General features: G+C 35.7%; 1 protein-coding gene across 3 annotated transcripts; it reads right to left on the bottom strand.

The window, feature by feature from the left end:
* Positions 1-1,036: 1,036 nt before the first annotated feature.
* ranbp3a (RAN binding protein 3a) lies at positions 1,037-19,269 on the bottom strand. 3 transcript variants are annotated; one of them, XM_079596937.1, is made up of 18 exons: positions 19,136-19,269; positions 16,608-16,690; positions 14,956-15,011; positions 14,841-14,877; positions 13,055-13,141; positions 12,901-12,972; positions 12,474-12,539; positions 12,190-12,282; positions 12,008-12,120; positions 10,979-11,089; positions 9,791-9,882; positions 9,637-9,712; positions 9,406-9,514; positions 8,391-8,515; positions 8,181-8,307; positions 5,256-5,398; positions 4,995-5,172; positions 1,037-4,175 (listed from the first exon to the last, which is right to left on the bottom strand). In XM_079596937.1, exons 2-18 carry the CDS (start codon positions 16,621-16,623, stop codon positions 4,126-4,128), a joined length of 1,551 nt encoding a protein of 516 aa, XP_079453063.1. In that variant the 5' UTR covers positions 16,624-16,690; positions 19,136-19,269; the 3' UTR covers positions 1,037-4,125. The 3 variants fall into 3 exon arrangements, with proteins under 3 accessions (XP_079453063.1, XP_079453062.1, XP_079453064.1); XM_079596936.1 differs by having other exon boundaries at positions 19,165-19,269; XM_079596938.1 differs by lacking the exon at positions 19,136-19,269 and adding an exon at positions 17,628-17,755.
* Between the last annotated feature and the right edge of the window lie 912 nt (positions 19,270-20,181).

The following is a 20,181-nucleotide window of genomic DNA, read 5'->3' as shown; positions in this document are numbered from 1 at the left end:
GCAGATGAACTCATTTATTACACAGCTATCTGGAATACTCAATTTTAACGTGCCCCCATTATGCTTTTTCAGATATTACCTTTTATGTAGTGTAATATAGATGCTAAACCTCAAGATCATGGCAGAGGGACATTATAGTTTTGGTGATTATGTGAGTTGGGCTCAGCTTTTCAGCATGGCTAGTTTGTTACCATTGTAACTTATGTTCACCTGTTTCTAGTTTAGTTCCTTTAGTTCCCGTATTTAGGACCTTGGTTTGCTTCAGCCCTGTCCTGTATTGTCTTTGTGCGAGCTGCAAAGCTGGTGTGCTTGTTTACTGCACCTGCCATTTTGCTCCGTGTTGGATTGCCTTTGTTACTGTAGCCGCTATTCAGACTATCAGTCCAAATCCAATTGAAATCCGATCACATTTAGCAACTGAGAATGGCAAAAACGCGATTTACAAATCCTTTTTGAGCTACATTCATATGTGGTTTGAAAACCTATTTAAATCACATTTCTGAAAATCAGATTTTGCGTGGATATTACACGTTGTAAATAAGACAACATCTGTATTGCAAACCCTTCCACGTTGCTGTGTGTGTGTGTGTGTGTGTGTGTGTGTGTGTGTGTGTGTGTGTGTGTGTGTGTGTGTGTGTGTGTGTGTGTGTGTGTGTGTGTGTGTGTGTGACGAAAGGACACACAAGTCAGATCTGAACAGTTGCGATTCACAAAGTGGACAGTCAATAATTTAGATAAGATTTCAATCGGATTTGGACTGACAGTGTGAACAGCATATGTGGAGCCAACTCTTGGACAACGGTTGTCATAAACGTACTGTGTTGATACGGACTATCAACAGATTATAATGAAATGTTGGCCCTAGATTGACTTTTTAATATAAAAAGTCTTGAACAAGAAAGCCTCCTTAATACCACCAGCATTTAAAGAGCAATAGTAAGCAAGCTGGCGCTGAGGTGTCCTTATAGACCCTTTACAGAAAACTGCAACCAGAAAAGAAACATGTAACATATTTAAGAAACAATCAAGACAGTGTAGAGATTGCAGACACAGAAAAAGACTTTATGGAACAAAGGCGGTACAGGTTTCCAAGTGGCTTAGAAGCAGCATCATATTTCATATGTAAAACCAGCAGATGTGTGTATGTGGAAAAGTTAAATGGTCTGAATTATGTTTAATTGCAAACATGATTGAGATGCTGGATGCATAATGGAGAAATAAAAAAGGAAGAGGAAAGAAAGACAAGATCATTTGAATATTCTAGGTTTGGGTTTTTATAATGGTGCAACTTGTCACATGGTTAATGGAAAACAGAAATGTCTATAACCGACAAAATATATGCCCACATTATTACACGTTTCAAATTCGTGGTTAACAAAAAGACAAACTTATTCCAGTGAAGCCAACAGATGTTTATTCCAATAGCAGCCTAGCCCTTCTAAATGATCTTTAAACGCTTCCACCAGAGTGAAATTGTATATTTAAACCACGAGACCAGTGCAGTTGAGTTGTTCTGGACCAGAAATAGCACCGGCATGTTCACAGTCTCTCTAAGGTCTATACAAACAACCCAAAAAAGACGGGAAAAGAAAAGAGTGTGTCCTATACATCTGCTGCCTCTAACACACCGAATGTAAACATTTACAGACATTTACAGCAATCAAATCGCACTGAGCAAACATCTGTTTTGTAAACCTTTAGCCCTGCTAGTTTACGTGCTTTCATATTAATGGGAAAAATCTAACTGTATAGAAACACATTCATTCTGAAGCAGAACGACAGAATGTAATGCTAAAAGCAAAGCAAGTACAACACAAATATGAACACAAAATAAAATAGTTAAGTGCTGTAGTTGGTATGAACACTAAAACCTCTGCAAACAGGACAAAAATATTATTTCACTTTTAAACTGGCTAAATTTATAACAAAGGCCTATTTAGCATTTTGAACAACGTATCTACACATCTCTCGTTTTATTTTTTTACAATATTTTAATTAAAGCGTATTTGAAGAGTGTCCTACTATAAAACTACAAAATGTAACTGGTTCTCATCTGAACACATTTAGGATGATCTTTCTTTAGTCTTTTCATCATCTGCTACACACCCTGCTCTTCCTCTCTGTGAATGGCAGGATGGAGCAATGGATCATCTGCTTCAGACACAATACAGTGTGTGTGTTGACAGAAACAGTCAGACAGTGTACCATACATTGTTGTCTATTGTAACATTTTGTGAATATGCTACAAATGAGTACCGATCGCTGGCAGTGTATTAAGGATATTCAGCAGCAGAGTGGGGAAAGCCCTTCTTTGACTACATTGTGTCAGGCTTCTGTATGTTGTTTGGTAGTAATGCGCCTTGTGTGTGTGTGTGTGTGATGATGTCTGACCCACACTAGCTGACAAAACCTGCCTTCGAGAACTTAAGATCAGGTTGTGCTTCTTCAAAAAAAAACCTCTTAAAACTTTAAAAAAGGGCAAAGCTTGCAAAAAATATCTAGGTCACATTCACCCTAAAATCAAAACAAAACAACAAAAAATATTATTACTTATTAAAATTATTGTTATACACCTGTATGTATAACTAATATAATAGAATACATCAATGAAGCCTAATAAAGGCCATTCATATGTTTTGTATTATGTCATTATTTTGATAATTCTTTGATAAATAAGCAGACTAGAGTTTTAAAAGCACAAATTAAAGGCAGTATAACAAATACTACCATGTTGTATATCAGTTAAATAATATTGCTTTTGCAATACAATAAAGAAAATGCATTTTCTTTCATATTAAAGTAGGCTGCTGAAAATTGAGGTTGGATTAATGTTATCTAGAAAAATAAGATCTTCACAAATGATTCGATTTTCGTGTGAATTGCGACCCAGATATGTTGCTGTGAGATTCAACCCAACAGCCTGTTCAAAACGCTCCGTCATCACAAAAAGTGATCCAATCTCTTTAAAAAATAAAATATAAATACTCCAAATGTCAAACTAATCACTATTGTTTAACAAAATTCCTGTTAAATGAGAAATTCTTTCACTAATTTAATGACAAAAACTCTTCAAAAAAGAAAATATGTTATATATGAAAAACACTGTAAATAGTATTATTGTATTAACAGACAGTACAGAACCAATTTTATGATAATAAATGTCATCATTAATAAGACATTTTGCTATAAAACTTGCGATCCTAAACCATGTACAATACTAACTCTTGATATACAGGACATTTTCATAAAAATATACTGTGTGAAAAGGTACTATTGCATTTAAAATGGAGGATCATTTACAGTAAGTATTTGTACAACTCTTCCTTTTGTTTGTTGGCAAGTTCAACCTCGCCGTGATGATTTTTAAAAGTTGAAACGTTTTGCCCAAAAATGAAAACTGTCTTCGTTTTACACACCCTCGTGTCATGCCAGACCCATATTCTGTGAACTTCCAGAACCCTCAGAAACGTTTGCAGCATATAGAGTTTGAAACGACAAGAGACACAACAGAATTTCCATTTATGGGTAAACTTTTCCTTAAGTAAACAGACTAAACAAATTTGATATAATAATGTAATAAATGAGGTCCACTTAAAGCTGCATTGTGAATGTTTCTGATTCTGAATTGTTTATATAACTCTCCTATCTAAACTCTGTTTAGATAAGAGCAGGGTCATGAGTGATCCGCTCTCTTTTAACATTGTACTGTTCTACAGCACTATACGAGTAAATGGCTCATCTGAAACCCCTCTGAGATCTAAAGTGAGGAGTGAGGGAAGATTTAAACAGTGCAGCTGAAACTGAGATGGTTGGTCTCTGTGTGCACGCTGTCCTGTTTCCACTCAGGAGGGGATGGAATAATTAAGTCTCACATAAACGAGTTATCACATTTAAGAAATCTTGATGGTTTACTAAAACACTAAGAGCCTCTCATTTTCATCAATATGATGACGTTGAGAGTGTTACGTGTGCAGTCTTTTATGCGGTTAAAAATGCAATAAATAAAACCAGCTGAACACATGACTATAGTACACCTGAAGGAGTTTGGAGAAAAACACCTGCATAGTATTTGAGCTGATCAGAGGGCTGCAGTGAGGCATTGTGGGATAGAAATCAGCAGCAGGCTCAGCATTGTGTGTCACCTGTGGACGAACACACACCAGCCTCTGGGTTACCTGAAAATAATAGACAAAACCTGATTTTAGTTCTAGATTTTAAAGGAACACAGATTTCATATAGTTTATACCTCGCAATTTCGACTTTTGTAAACTCGCATTTGCGAGAGAAAAAAAAGGTAAGAATTGTGAGATAAAAAGTCACAATTACCTTTTTTATTCTGTGGAGGAAAATCTAGTTTGTGAAAGCAGTCTCAATTCATGAACTTCAAACTTACATTTAAAGACCATACATTTTCTTGTTTTATGGCTTTTTTCCTCCATATTGGTTAGACCACATGACTTTGATTTGATGGACAACAAAAAGATACATTATTAATAATAATAGTAAGTATTACCATAATAAAAAATAATAATAAAAAAATCATCAAACTACGGTACCTTTTTATTTTATTTATTTTTATTAGGCTTTTTCCCTTTCATTATGATGTCAGTTTCAACTGGATGTTTTTGACTTTAAGCCTCCAAAAAACAGAAAAATAAATTGAAATTAAAAACATGCTCATTTAAAGATGTATTCAGGTCTATTTTTTTATGTTTTAATAAATTAATGTGGGCAACATTTTTTTAGAATTTTTACTGCTCATGGTAATCTATGAATACATTTCATGCTTGATTTTAAGGGCATTTTTGTTTTTGTATGATAAAAAAAAAACATAAATTTGTGCTAGGTTGTCCTTTGTAAAATATGGGTCCTGAACCCAAATCTATAAGGAACATCTGCTTAAAAGTAGTTTCTTATAATATCACATCCCCATCCCCCCCCAAAAAAATATATATATATACCACAAGCTCATAGAATTTGACATGAAAGATTACCTGGATCAGGCGAAGCCGCTTTGGGGGGCGTGCGGGACTCGTCGTCGTCGCTGAAGCGGATGACCTCTCCGGCGGGGAGATCCGGCTGGCCGTCAGACTCCTGACCCCCAATGCTCCTCAGCGCCAGGATACGATGATGCAGGGCTGCAAAGAGCTGGGCAGCGTCCTTAGAGCTGGACTGAGAGACCACATAAGACCGACCACTTAACACTTATCACGGTTCGGTTCACAGCCTCTCATTACGACTGTAATCATTCTTACAGATATGAGGAAGACTTTGACGCCCTGCTCGTCTGTGTCCATGGCTGTGATTCTGAGACTCTTCTCGCTGGCTTTATCCACCTGCATCTGCGGCCAAAGCTTAGTGTTGAGGATCACTCGAAGACTTCCTTGAGTCCGCATGACTGCAAGCCACAAACAAGCAACAGGATCACCTCTCAGTACACAGAAGCTCTCAGTACACAGAAACACTACGCTGTGAATGAATTACACCTATGCTCCTTTTTAAGCTTGTGTCTGACAAACATGTTTCATGAGAATTTGTTGCAAATTTTTGTCAACCAAAAGTTTCACACAGTTATAGGTCGGTCGGTATATAGGAAAGATAAATTAAATGACCAGTATTTGGCCATTTCGAGACTACTGGCATCAGCCACTGACTTGAGCACCCACGGCGTATAAAACAGAAGTAGTAGCTCCCCCTTGTGACAGTTCCAAAATCTGCAGACAGCTTTGTCTAATGAACATGAGCTGTTTTTTAATATATTTAATGTATTTTGCATAAATATTGTGTAAAAGGAGCATACAATACATTTCAGCTGTTTTTGTGCATTTTATCTGCTCACTTTAAATTGTTTTGAAACAATAGTTCAAATGTTTGGGGTTAGGTCTTTTTTTGTAATTAATTATTTTATTCAGCAAGGACTACCAAACTGATCAAAGGTTTCTATTCATCACAGAATCCTGAAATAAAAAAAGCAGGAAATCATGAAAAGCAGGATTTCTTGAGCAGTAAATCATCATATTAGAATGATTTCTGAAGGATAATGTGACTCTGAAGACTGGAGTAATGTTCAGTAAAAATTCAGGTTTGATCACAGGAATAAATTAAATTTTAATATATTAAAATCGAAAAGAGTTATTTTAAATTATAATAATATTATTACAGATTTTACTGTATTTTTTTATTAAATAAATGCAGCCTTGGTGAACAAATGATTTATTTAAAAAATGTTTTAAAAAACCTGCAAATGTTTGAACAGTTGTGTATATCATAAGACATAAAACACAGAACTACAGGGCTCCAAACAAAAAAATCAAGTAAGGAGCCATTGGCTCCTATAGGGGAAAAAAACAGGCGCCAAATAATTTTTTTAAGAGCCACATAACAATGCATTTACTTTTAGTCACCCTGTTGTGTGCATGTCTCTCCTCTTCTTACAGTTTCAGCATTTTCATCTTGTGAATGTTCTGGGAACTGAAGCTTATTTGGGAACTGAATGTCACTTCCGACTTATGAACTATATACAGTCAAATTAATTTTTTTATATAATAAATAATAAATTCCCGCAGCTTGCATGCACGAGAAACTGCACGTGCTAACGGTGCAGTCTGTGGAGCATTCTTCGCGATTATGTGATCGCGTGCATTTTTATGCTTGTTGTTACTGTCCCTGTGTTTTCTCACAGTCTCTTTTTTGAAATGGTTAGTTCCTGTAATGAACTCCGTTTTCCCCGCTATTTCTTTGCCCGCTCTTGAACAAAAGTCACAAAAAATGGTTTGTGTCTCGTGATCATACCTCAGTAGGGCTGCACGATTTTGGCCAAAATGATAATCACGATTAATTATCACGATTATTTGTTGATTTGTCACATAGGCTAATTATAACTGCTTTTTACATTCATATTGTGCTACATTTCCTGCTAATGTGCATCAAAATAAAATGGGTCCTCTTATTCACCAAAATTCAGTGCATCTCCTGAATAAATAAAAATAAATAATTTATTAATATTTTAAATTGTATTTATATACATTGTATTTATAATAATTATTAATGTAGACTAGAGATATTATCTTCTGTTATTATTATTATTATTACCTATTATTACATGGCTTGGTTAAATTCTAATGTAGAATGCAGTATGTTATTTCTTGATAAGACACAGTTGCCATGAAAAACATAGCGTTGTCACGGACACGGAAGCAATACAATCGTTTTTAAATCAATATTTTGTGTCAAATTATTGATTTATTTGGAAGGTAGCCATGTAAGCGGGATCCCGATGTCAGTGAATACAATTCTGTAGTTGTTATTTGAAAGGTCTCTTGTTATTTGAAGTCTCTCGCGCGCAGACACCCTCGGTCTCTCTCGCGCACTATTGCTCGCGCACAGACACACTCTGTCTCATCTCGTCCAGTTCGCTTCGCTTTTGTTCAGTCCGGCAAAACATTCTAGTTTCTACATCTAGAAACTAAGCTGTGCGGTGCAGGGAACAACTCTGATTATTGGCTCGTCATGGAGCCAGCGCTAGATTGGCTTTGCAAAAAAAAAAAAAAAAAAAAACTTTCATATGGAGCGTTCTATGAACAGAATGACGCATTTAAAATATCGCATATTTTTTGTTAGCAGAGGTGTGTCATGCGTGCTGGTGATTGACAGAGATGAGGATTGCTTGAAGAAGTCCAATATTTTTCGCTTTCTGGCGCGAAAGGTGACATTCGCTTTACCCGTTCATATTTTGGCGCTTTCACTCAGTTCACACAAAGCGTCTCATTTCATGACGTTAACAAAACAAATGAAGCGATAGGCTACTGGTTATAAAACATGCATGTATGATGCAGATTTTACAATCAAAGGGAGTAAATTTGTATTGTCGCCAATGGCGACCTTGGCAGAAATTTCACTCGCAAATAAATATATTTGGTCGCAAATGCGACCATTTTAGTCGCAGTTTGGAGCCCTGGAACTACATGTATGAAAAAAAAAATGTTTAAATATTCTGCGTTAGACCTATAATATAATACATCAATGAAGAGTACATGACAAAACTTTCATTTTTGGGTGAACTATTTCTTTAAACATCATTCAATGGCCATTTTACTATCATGATGTCCACTATCAAAACACCAGCAAATTCACAGTTAAATGGAAAGCGATTCAACCAAGGCCTTTTACAACAACATTACCCAGTCTGGATTGTAAGGTGCCGTCATCCGCTGTCGCTGATGTCATGTCATTAAGCCGGAGCACTCCACATCCTCTCTCCACCCACGACTGAGACGTCATCTCAAACACAAACAACTTACACTGCATCTGAAAACACACAGGACAGTGCAGCATCATCTTCTCATGTGTTTCCATCGTGTGTATCGATCAGATGCGAGAGCTGCCCTCACCTGCAGCACGTTGCTCTCAGACTCCTCTCCTGTCCTGACCTCCACCCGCTCTAATAAACACTTCTGGGGCTTGTGCGCTTCATGTCGCGCCGCCGACTCCTCCAGAGACTCTTTCATGTTGTCACCTACAGCACATTATAGAGTCACTTTAATGGTAATGAAATGGTAGAAAATGTAACTTAGACTACCATACAAAAGTTTGGGGTAATTAACATTATTTAGTTTTTTAAAATGTATATTTTTATTCAGCAGGGATATGTTAAATTGATCAACATCACATTGATTAATGTCACAAAAGATTTAAAATAAATGCTGTTATTTTGAATTATTATTATTATTATTGTTAAAAATTAGTGGCCATTTAAATTGTTTTGAAATAATAGTTCAAATGTTTGGGGTCAGTTATTTTTTTGTAATTAATTATTTCATTCAGCAAGGACTACCACATTTTTGGAGCTTATGAAAACCCCAAATTCAAAATAAAATAAAAACCCTTTCCAAGATATTTCAGTTGACAAAAAAACTTCAGGAAATATGAGCTGTGGAGTTATCTAGGAGCTTTTACAGTGGATGCCATTGAAAACACGATAAGTCTATCCCTCACAGCCTCGCTTTCATACCCGTCATGGTGCTAAAACTGAATTAGGTCTAAAATATGCATTTTCGCACTATCCTAACATGCACTAAAAAAAGCAGGTGAGCAATAATTGTTATTTATAAATGAAAAATGCATTTATGAAACATAAAATCGTTGCATATGGTTATCATCACATTTAAAAATTGTGATTATGCTTCTGACTTTATGCTTGCTTTTGTTGCAAACACCCGAAAATCTAACTGTATAATAAAAATGACATTACTGTCACTTCACAAAATATTTTGCTTCCACTGTGGACAGAAAAGCTGTTTGACACAGCAGTGTTCTCATTTTGGCCATAGTAACAATGGGCTATTAATCTCAAAACTCAACATGATTTTTGTCAGGTCAGGCTGTGAGTGGGTCTGGAACACATACTCTTCTCCACAGTTTGATCTTGTGAGGATGAAAGCTGGCTGAACAGGCCCATCTCAGACTGAAACTCTCTGCTGACCCCTGGCAGTTCTGTGCTGAGTTTCGGCAGCGCCTGGAAGCATGCAGTAAAAGTGGGATTGAGTGATTTACAAGTCTTGATACTCAGCAATTGTGATCTATGATAACTTGAGTGTGTCAAGTTATGACAAACAGAAAGGGAATTTATCGCTTTACCAGGACGCGATCCAACATGTTCTGCCCAAAGACAAACTTCACACTGTTGGCATTGCTGTTGTCAGGTTTCTGTGTGCTAAAAGAAACAATATTGATGCCAAGAAGAGTTACAAGTTTCTGTCTGAGGAGATCTGTACAATTTGAACTGCAGTACCTAGAAGTGGTGCACTGCAAGAAGTAATTTGTTTCCTCTGAATTTTCTGGCAGAAGACGATCAGCATTCTGCGATTCCCAGCTGTTACCCACCTGCAGAAAATGCAATACTTTAAACAAAAGTAATTTACTTCTAAATTATTGCATAATTTAAAGCTGCAGTCCATAACTTTTATTGTGTTCAAAATTGACAAAAATACTTAATGAGCAAGTACATCATGAATTCATTTTCCAAACTGTGTTTTTGTCTTGTCCTGTACACTACGGAACACCTATAATAAGTGTTTATATTCGGACTGGTTCGGGTGGGCACTGCTGTGGAGTAGCCCAGTACCTGCGCGACTCGTCATGAACAGAGAGAAGTAGCTCCGGCTACAATGTTCTTCCGCAAGACGCATGCAGTTCTGTTTATTAACCACTAGAGCGCCAAAAGTTACGGGCTGCAGATTAAATAACTAACATTAAAAGTTCTGATTTGCAGACATTTATTCGGAATTAGGACAGGGTGATAATTAGACCAATTATATCATTACCTTTACCCTAGATTTAAAATATAGTGAAAAGGATTAAATAATCATAATATCTCATGTATTTTCTCTGAAGCGGTTTGTTTTTGTGATTTGTTTTCTAACAGTAACCAATAATAAAAATAAAAACTGTATTCAAATCACTATACTGTAAGTCAAAAAAAATGAAAACTAAAAAATCTAATCTAGTATAAAAAACAAAACAAAGGCATGTTCTCCCCAACTGTTATTCTTTTTTTTCTTTTCTTTATTACATGAGGACAAAAATATATCTAATGATTTCCATGCATGTGTGACAATAATAAACAGCAAAATTACCCAGCAAAATTAAGTAATAAACAGCAATACTATAAATATACTCTACCGTTCAACAGTTTGGGGTTGGTAAGATTTGAACTGATTAACTGAATTAATCTATTTATTTAATTTTCTACTGAAGTTTAAATAAGAGATACTAATAAAACATCAGTCTAAATGCATTCATATTCAAGTCAGGGAAGGATAGGGAAACTAAATCAATAAAAAGCCAATTAAATCCTTCATTTTCATATTGACAGCTAAATCGCTGTACAGTAAATATTCAATATATAACCCAGTCGAAATAGAAATGAGACAAAATCACACAGAGAACATCAGTATGAAGATGATCAGATGAATCAAACCTTTGCTCGGTCCCTCATATTCTGTCCAAATACAAAACTGGCCTCAACCGGGGCATCTTGTCCTTCAGGTTTGTCGTCTGTTTTTCCCCCCAAAGTGCTGCTGTTCTGTACCTTAAAATAAAAATAACAACAAGTAATTTTAAGTTTAAAAATGTGACCACATGACCTATGTTCACTTTGCTATATTCACGCATCCAAGAGTTAACTAAAAATACTGGGTCAGCCAAAAAAAAAAAAAAAAAAGATGTTTAGCACAAGATGACAAACTATGTTCTGGAAATCAAAACTAAACGTGTATGGCCTTTGGACCGTAGCCCATGCTGTGTGTTCAAACATGTTCAAAGCTTCCTTTGTAGAATATGAAAAACACAGAGTTCAAACATTTCAGTGGCCCCTAAATATATGTGGACAATTAAAGCCTCACTTCAAAATATAGGCTATAAATTCCTTTATGTTATAGAACACAAATAAGCATTTGAAGAAGAAAAAAAGAAAAAAGAAATAAAATAAAATCACAAAAAGAAGTCTGGTATGCTTAAAATGATATAAAACAGGTTATTATATGGTTTAAAACAAATACAAAAATAATTTTGACAGATTGTCAAATCATTATACTGCCATTAATCTATCTTTGTGACGATACGTTTTAACGAGCCACTGCTTTTTCGAACATTACCTTTCATACGGTGTGTAATATGGTTGTTAGTAAATATAAAAGGTCTGCAAAGTTTTAAAAATCAAAGGGAATGATAAAGTTATGGTCTTCTAAAAGAAAAACAGATTCAGAAATTCAGTCATCAGCAATTCCAGTCTTATTTCCAGTTACATATACTGTACCTACTTAACAATGTGACATATTTGCATAATGCCAGCCTATGGCTTTCATTGGCTGCTCAAAAACAATGTCTACTTTAACCCAGCATTAAACACTGTAGTTGTAGCTAAGACTGGAAGAGTTTGGTTTGTGTTGTCGACATGTTGAGAAGAAGCTGTTTTCAGGTAAAACCGGCAGTTGGAGTCATGTCTTACCAATGCCACATCATTTTCTTGTGTGCCAGCAGCAGACATCTCGGAGTTACGCTCACATTCTGTTGCTCCATCTGAGAGGTTTTTCACTCCGTTTGAACTGCTGTTGCTCGTGTCTGGTGAAGCAAAAGACATGTTACATGATGTTGTAGTTCTCCTTGAGCTGATGTTCATCATGTACTCACTGCTCTGGGGGGGGGTTCGGGCCGGAGGGGGCTGCAGCACTGGAGGTCGCAGAATGCTGCGCTGGGCTTCTTTGGGTTTGGGGCTAGGGACACCTGAAATGAATCAATCAAATAATGATTGCTGTGAACTCATCATCCCTCAAGCTGTCAGGCCCTCTGAGGGTCTCTGGTACTGAAAGTTCAAATGGTGACTATCTGTGGAACCGTGTAAATAAACAATCTTATGAAAGCACCACAACTGGACATTAAACAACAAAACAGCAGATGCTTGAACACGGACTCACCAGTGCTCGGTGCCTGACCATGGATCAGAGTCGGGGGTTTCAGGCGAAACCCCACAGTCTTCTCTTCTGATGAAAAACAAAACAAAAACAATTGAGAAGATGAGATCTGTCATCATGAAACTAAAACTGACACTTTCTTCCTTTCTCCAATGCAAATGTATTGTGCAAATGTTTGTCTTTGTAAATTTGAAAATGTGATGACTAAGCTCTATTTCTGAAACAACTTTCCTTTTTATGTCGGTCAAATACAGACCCCTTTTGATCAATTCCTAATGGATAAAATCAACTCTTGAGTCATTTATTTCTCACTGAATATCCTGCTGCACTCATAAATGTCACATAATGAACATAAAACAGGCTGCCATTTCATGCTGACTTGCAATGTGTGATTTGGTATAAGTTTGTAGCACACTGTAGCAAGTCTCACCAGGTTCTGAGTCGGAGTTTCCGGTTGGTGACTGACAGAAACTGGATGGCATGAAAACATTATTCTTAGAAACTGCGAAAAGAAAAATAAAGTGTGTCAGAGAAACCAGGCTAAAGATCTGTTATTATTTTCCAGGTGTAAATCTCTGGATTACCGGAATGAGTTGGTGGGAATTGTGTAAATGGTGATGTTCTTCCTCTCTTGGCAGCAGGACTGTATCTGCCATCTTCTTTATCAGAGTCTGGGGGAGAAAAGGAGTCCAGAAAAGACACATGTATAAATTAATTCTTCATATAGAACTCAATGGATGAAGCACATTTTCAAGACATCTTCCACCCCAAAATAAAAAAGGAATTAAATTTTTCAAAAAGAAAATGAGGACTGTTTTAGGATCTTTTGCACTGTAATAATATTTTTGACATTTAGCCATCCTTATTTAAATTGCAGTTATACAGCTGAAAATAATTTAATTTATTTCTCAATTTAATTTTAGCAAGTACTGGTAATTAATTTTAATTAATTGAACCATCAAACAAAATCAAGATGATTTGGGTGGTGAAATTTGCTAGGGCTGCTTGATTAGGGCAAAAACACTATCATGTCATGTCTCTATCTAAACACTAAAAAAACAGTCTGTATGGTGTTCACTAAACAAAGCATGAAGGTGTCGCATTCTAATGTGTTCTTTAGAGGCCAGGAGCTTGACATTGTTAATGAATTTAAGTATTTAGGAGTCATATATAACTCGACCTTAACATTCAAACGTCACATAAAAAAGGTGGCAAATAAAGTTAAATTTAATCTGCAGAATTTTAAACAAATTAGGCCATTTCTTGACACCAAAGCTGCCAAGTTGTTCTTACATACTATGGTTTTTTCTCACATTGATTGAGTATTGTTTCATAAATTGGTCATTAACTAGCATATCTACTCTTAAAAGCATTGAATCTCTATTTAAGAAAGCCATAAAAACTTTTGAAAAAAAGGCTTTATCATTTCACCATTGCGAGATTTTAGAAAGATATACATTTTTAAGCTTTGACAATATTAAACGTTTCAAGAATGCTTGTTTCGTATATAAAGTGTTTCATAATCGTTAATAAAGAGATCGAAAAACGAATCCATTTGAATTGGGGGGTTTAGTCCAAATTTTCTGAAGAGACAAGATCGCTTTATATGATGAACAGATTGAATTTAGGATTTTATTCACATACGATCTCTTTATAAACTTTTTGAAGTGTCAAAGTGGTGGTTATGTAGCCGGACAGAAAGCTCTCAGATTTAATCAAAAAGATCTTCATTTGTGTTCCGAAGATGAACGAAAGTCTTACGACTTTGGAATGACATGAGGGTGAGTAATTAATGACAGAATTCTCATTTGTGGGTCAACTATTCCTTTAACGAAAGCTATATATTTCAAGTATGTATTTGTTGAAAAGTTCCTATGATTTCTACATTTTAGATACCAGCCAAATTTAAAGTTAAAATTAAAGTTAAAAAGTTAAAAAGTTAAAATTATTGAAAATAAGTAAACAGTCAGTAATACAATAATAAAAAAAGCAAATTACAAACAATAGGACAAATACAATAGGAAAAAGATAATAATAAAACGAACAGTGCTCTAAGTTTTTCATTCAAGTATATAAGTATTCAGCTAACAGCCTACTACAAAAAATGAATAATAAAATGTTAAATAAAACACAGCATTGTCTTCACTGTTAGAATTAAACATCTTTTTTTTTTATTAAAGCAACCAAAGTAATTCGGTCAAGAGCAGAGAGTGATTTCGTTTAATCGCACAGCCCTAAAATGTGCTTAATTGGGCCACAACAAACATTAATTTTCCTTTTTCCCCCCATCTATTATAAAATATTCTGTTTCTTTGTGAAATTAAGCGTTTCAATAATATTTTTTGTTGACTGTAAAAAGCCTAAACTCACCTTCTCCATCCTCTGTGCTGGATCCGTCTGCTGACCTCTGGGGACAGAATCAGTGTCTTAAAGCCAGTTTTGGACAGGTGTGATCAGAGTCAGTAAGAACTGGTGCTGGTCTTACCTTTTGTGTTTTATCCTTCTGGAACACAAACACTGGAGGAGCAACAGCAGGTTTCTCTGCAAGATGAAAAACAAGATGTCTGAGTCAGTGTGAGTGGATATGATTCAATCACTCTGTACCAAAACCAAGTGCTTTCTGTTTTACAAACTCTACAACAGATAAAGTGTGAGAAATGTTGATTATAAATGTATTATATACATTTAGGCCTTGTCCACACTAAAACGTTTTCGTTTGAAAGGGCATCTTTTTCTCTCCGTTTTGGCTTTCCACCCACACTGAGACGGCGCTTTTGTCCTGCAAAACTGAGCTTTTTAAAAATGATTGATTAATTGTGCTGTGGCCTGTAGGCCAGTGATAGACTTTTGAAGCTACTTTTTAGAATATCTACTCAATTATTTTCCCAAAGTAATGTAATTTCTTTGAATCATCATTTTCATATTGAATATTATTCAAATGTTTTTTTTTAATCAATTGACAGCCCAAAGTATTATTTACTTTTAGTACTGCATTAAATCTCCAGTACGCTTTGCATATAGGCCTATAGCACTATTTGATAATGCATGGAGTTACTGCCTGAAGACTGTTCCAAATCTGTCACAAGCGGTTTCATTTCAGTTCAGATGCTGAATGTAGGTAATATAATTATATGGAAATAAAATATACAATATACTAACTTTTGAAGCCCCCTTTTGGTGCTGTCTATTCAATTATTTTGCAAAAGAAATGTGATCAGTTCGATTCAATTTCATGTAAATAATCCATAGATTGCCTTAATATTTATTGAGTCAGATGAGTCCGGCATCGAGTCTCATGTAGTATATAAATATATAAAAAGAGAGAAAGAGAGAGGGATTATACAAGAACAATAAGAGATTTTTCTATCTAATGATCCTTTCTGGTGTTTAACTCTGTATTAAATAATGTGTTTTTGTTGCGTTTTGTTAGTTTTGCGTTTAAAGACCTAATAAAATATTTAAACTCAGATCAATATTTCGTGTCTAATTATTTAGCCTACCTATGTGACAAGTAGCCGTGAAGGTCCTTATTCTGAGATAACAACCGGCTGGATGTACAATATCACTAATATAAATAATCAATCAGACGACAGAAGGCATGAAGTAGATTGTGTACAACAGGATTTCCGGCAAAGTTTTGATTAAAATTTAGAGGCCTTAAATTAAGTACGTCTTTATAGAGTTAATATTTTAGAATTATAAAGCCTCTGTCCTGTCACATTTTTTGGCTGATCTATATTAATACAAGAGCACAAATACGAAAGATCAAACAAAGCCCAGAAACAGAGAAGAACAACTCATGAGGGCAATGGAAAAAGTTACAACCCTTTAGAAACAGAAGGACTAAAAAACTGTGAAAACCCAAAGAAAACATTTTTGGCTTCAATTGTTTCGGTCTCTTTTTGTTACCATGGGCTTGCAGAGATAATGTCATATAACACATCTACTGGTTACCGGCTCTGATGCAGTGCACTGACCCATTTAAAGCCTCAGTCCATTATCACTGAATGAATGATTCTGAGAGCGCAAATCAGACTGTTCAAAATCTACTGAACAAATTGCAATGACTGTCCCAATAGTATCACAAAAGAACTGCAGAAGAGATCATCTCTTTATCTGTTTGCCAACACAACTCACCGTTGTCATCTGCCATGCTGCTGTCTGATACCTCCTCAGGATGAAGTTAAGCTCTTCTGTTTCCAACCATCAGAGAGAAAACACTAAAAAAAATATGGTGGCAAAAGCATGAGAGTTCTATTAAATAAATAAATTTTATCAACACATATGTCTGTGATTGGCTACATCTCTCAACGCTGCAAACATGTTACAAATAGAAACTCTGGCCTGTAAATCGCTTCTATTTTGTTTTAGTTCTTCTTGTTGCGTTTCTGCAACAGATGAATAACAATTTATTTGTTTTTATACGTTTCATTCATATATATTTATATTTAATCGTTTCATTCTCCCGCAGCCCGCACACACATAGTGAGTGCATTAGGCTACCGCCCGCGCTCGGCCATCAAATCTAGTCCTGCGCCGCACGTCTCTAGATCACGGGCCCGGCCCGAGTATAGCGGGGGGAAATATCGGGCTCGGAAGATTGCCTTTCCAGATTAAATGTCTTTTCTTGGACTTGGATTTTGTGAAATAAATGTCTAAATACATGCGACTTATAGTCCGGTGCGACTTATATATGTTTTTTTCCTCTTTATGACGCATTTTATGACTGATGCGACTTATACTCCGGAGCGACTTATAGTCCGGAAAATACGGGTACTTACAAAGAAAGCACTAAATGGTTTAGCTCCACAGTACTTGAGCGAGCTCTTAATGCATTATAGTCCTTCACATCTATTGCGATCTCAAAATTCCGGTCAGTTGATAATACCTAGAATATTAAAATCAATTGTTGGCAGTAGATCCTTTTCCTATTTAGCACCAAAACTCTGGAACAGTCTTCCTACCAGATTAAAGACACATCTCTTTGACCTAGCATTCACATAATGCATTATAGACTTCTAAAATTCAATGTTAGGCTGCATAGATTAGGTCAGCTGGAACCGGGAACATTTCCCATAAATCCTGATGTACTTGTTACATCATAAGAAGGATGGCGCCTATGCTAATATTGTTCTCATTGTTTATACCGAGGTTTACCGCAGTCCGCCGGATTCAGGCCGTATCCGGATCTGATGAAGGACCTGCGTCTGGACACGACGACAACGCAGTCCTGAAGTGTACACTAGTCTCTCTCCTGTGAAGCCCTCCCTCCCTTCCCTTTACCTCTGTACACATAAAACTGTCAAAATAATTCCAGTTCACATGGCTATGTGGAAGCAATAAATAATACTGTAAAATAAATTTAAGGCCAGACAAGTAATTTGATGAGGTCAATTTGTAAAGAAAGATTACACGTCTGCACACACATATAATCAAACACGCATACCTATAGACTAAACACGAAACACGCCGTCAGTGTTTTCACAGGTTTGTTTTTGAAGTTTGCGCAGAGATAACCTTTTTTTATATAATTTTTCAAGACTTGCACCTTGGAACCTATTTCAGGTTTACATTCTCGAGCCACCAGGCACTGTTTTGTGCAAATGAGCGGGCATTAAGGGTTTTCTGTTAAAACGGTGTCGTGTTAGCGGCCCCTAAGTTAATAACTAATGATCTTTTTCAACTGAAGTGAATCAATCGAAACTAACTTTAGCTGGACATCAACTTTATTCTAGAGCTGCTGTAAAGCCACTTTAATTTCCTATTATCACTGTAAAGCTGCTTTGAAACAATCTATTGTTAAAAGCGCTATAAATTAAGGTGACATGACTTGACTGTGTACATGCATATTTAATGACCTGATAAAGGCAGTATGAAATAGAAGTTACGATAGTCTTTTCTTCCCTAAACGTGACATATATTCCAAATGAAATGGCTTCTCAAAGAAAAAATGTAGGGCGGAACTTTATTTTTTTTCCATGGGGAATTGATTGGTGGCTAGCTACAACTGTGTTGTTTTTAAAATATCAAAAAGGCTACATTAATATAACTAGTTTCAGATACAATTTTATTAAATTAATTTAAATATATACTTTTTAATTAAACATTTAAATTCTTATTAATAGAATAATATAAATTGTATTTGCTGTACTGGCATCCAAAACGGCACATAAACTCAGTACACACATCACAGTTTACTTTCTAGGCTGGAAAAAAGAGCACACCTTAATACCTCTTACTCAAACGACGTATATTGAAACTGACACATCAACTACTGTCACAAACTACCAGAAACCCGCAGATAGAAATAACTGCAATACACGCATTTACAGCGACACTCAGAATACAATTGATGGAAATAGCAGAAATGCACATGCCTGCATATAAACAAAAACAAATATACAGTAACGTTACCTGTACATAATTAAAACTCTTCTGTAAGCGAGTATGAATAAACACAAATGTATGTAAACATTAGTTCTGTCTCTTACTGAGGCCGGTGCGTTTAAATGCTACGATAAAATTGCGTAATTAAATCAACAACAATAAGCAAGCACTCGGTCTCTAAACTCCAAACAGTCTAGGACATCATAACATGATTAATTATGATTAATAAATGGGTATGGAAAACATAAACGGGTATTTAAGACACAAACACCTCTTACCCTCGTCTGTCCATAGACAGTATATAAACGCGTCTGTCACCTCCGCCATCTTACTTCCGGCTGTCTAACCATAATCCCTTGCGCTCAACAGTGACGCAGAGAGCGTGAACTCAGTTCTGTCGCGCGCTTGCAGAGTAGACTAGAGGTGTGATATTAGCCTTAAGAGTTATAATGTTGTTTTATTTTATTTTTTATTTAACCTTAGCTATCACTCCCCTTTTTGAGCATCGATCTTAAATAGTTAATGAATGCTTTGGAATACAGACCTAAAGTTGGTCTTTTTAAAGAAGACCCTTTAGATTAATCACTTCAAAAGTTATAAAAGTTTCAGTTTACAGTAAAGCAAATATACTGAACTAAAAAAATAAATGGTATACAAAATATGTATTTTACAAAATAATATCAGTCTATTTATTTGAAAAATCAAAACCATTTGTTTAAGGGTATGTTCACCCAAAAATGAAAATTCATTGATTACTAACTAATGTCGTTCCAAAGCCGTAAGACTTTCGTTCATCTTCAGAACAGAAATGGAGATCTTTTTGATGAAATGTCCCTCCATTGACAGCTACGCAACACTTTAAATGTTGCAAAAAGTTCAAGAGATCGTAAAAATAATCCATAAGAATTTAACGGAACCAACTTTAGTCCAAATTTTCAAAAGACTTGATCACTTTAAATGATGACCAGATTTAATTTAGGCATTTATTCACATTTAAGCATTGATCAGTGAACATAAACAGAACCTCATTGTTTCTTGCTGAAGCTCAAAGGTGCTGCGTATGAGAATGAACCTCATGCTTGAGCTTCCGTTTGCCATAACTGATGTGTGTTGATAAATGTTTATATGTCAATAAAAGCCTAAATTCAATCTGTTCATCATACAAAGCGATTGAGTCTCTTCGGAACATTTGGAGTATATGGATTAGTTGATGAACTTTTTTAAGCGTCAAAGTGGTAATTGCACAGACGGTCAATGGAGTGACAGAAATCACTCAGATTTTACAAAAAATTCTTCATTTGTGTTCGGAAGATGATTGAAGGCC

This window comes from Phoxinus phoxinus (genome assembly GCF_949152265.1).
Source record: "Phoxinus phoxinus genome assembly, chromosome: 22".
In the NCBI taxonomy this organism is placed as follows: domain Eukaryota; kingdom Metazoa; phylum Chordata; class Actinopteri; order Cypriniformes; family Leuciscidae; genus Phoxinus; species Phoxinus phoxinus.
The sequence above is the reverse complement of the archived record's forward strand: the minus strand, read 5'-3'. Positions and strand labels throughout refer to the sequence as shown.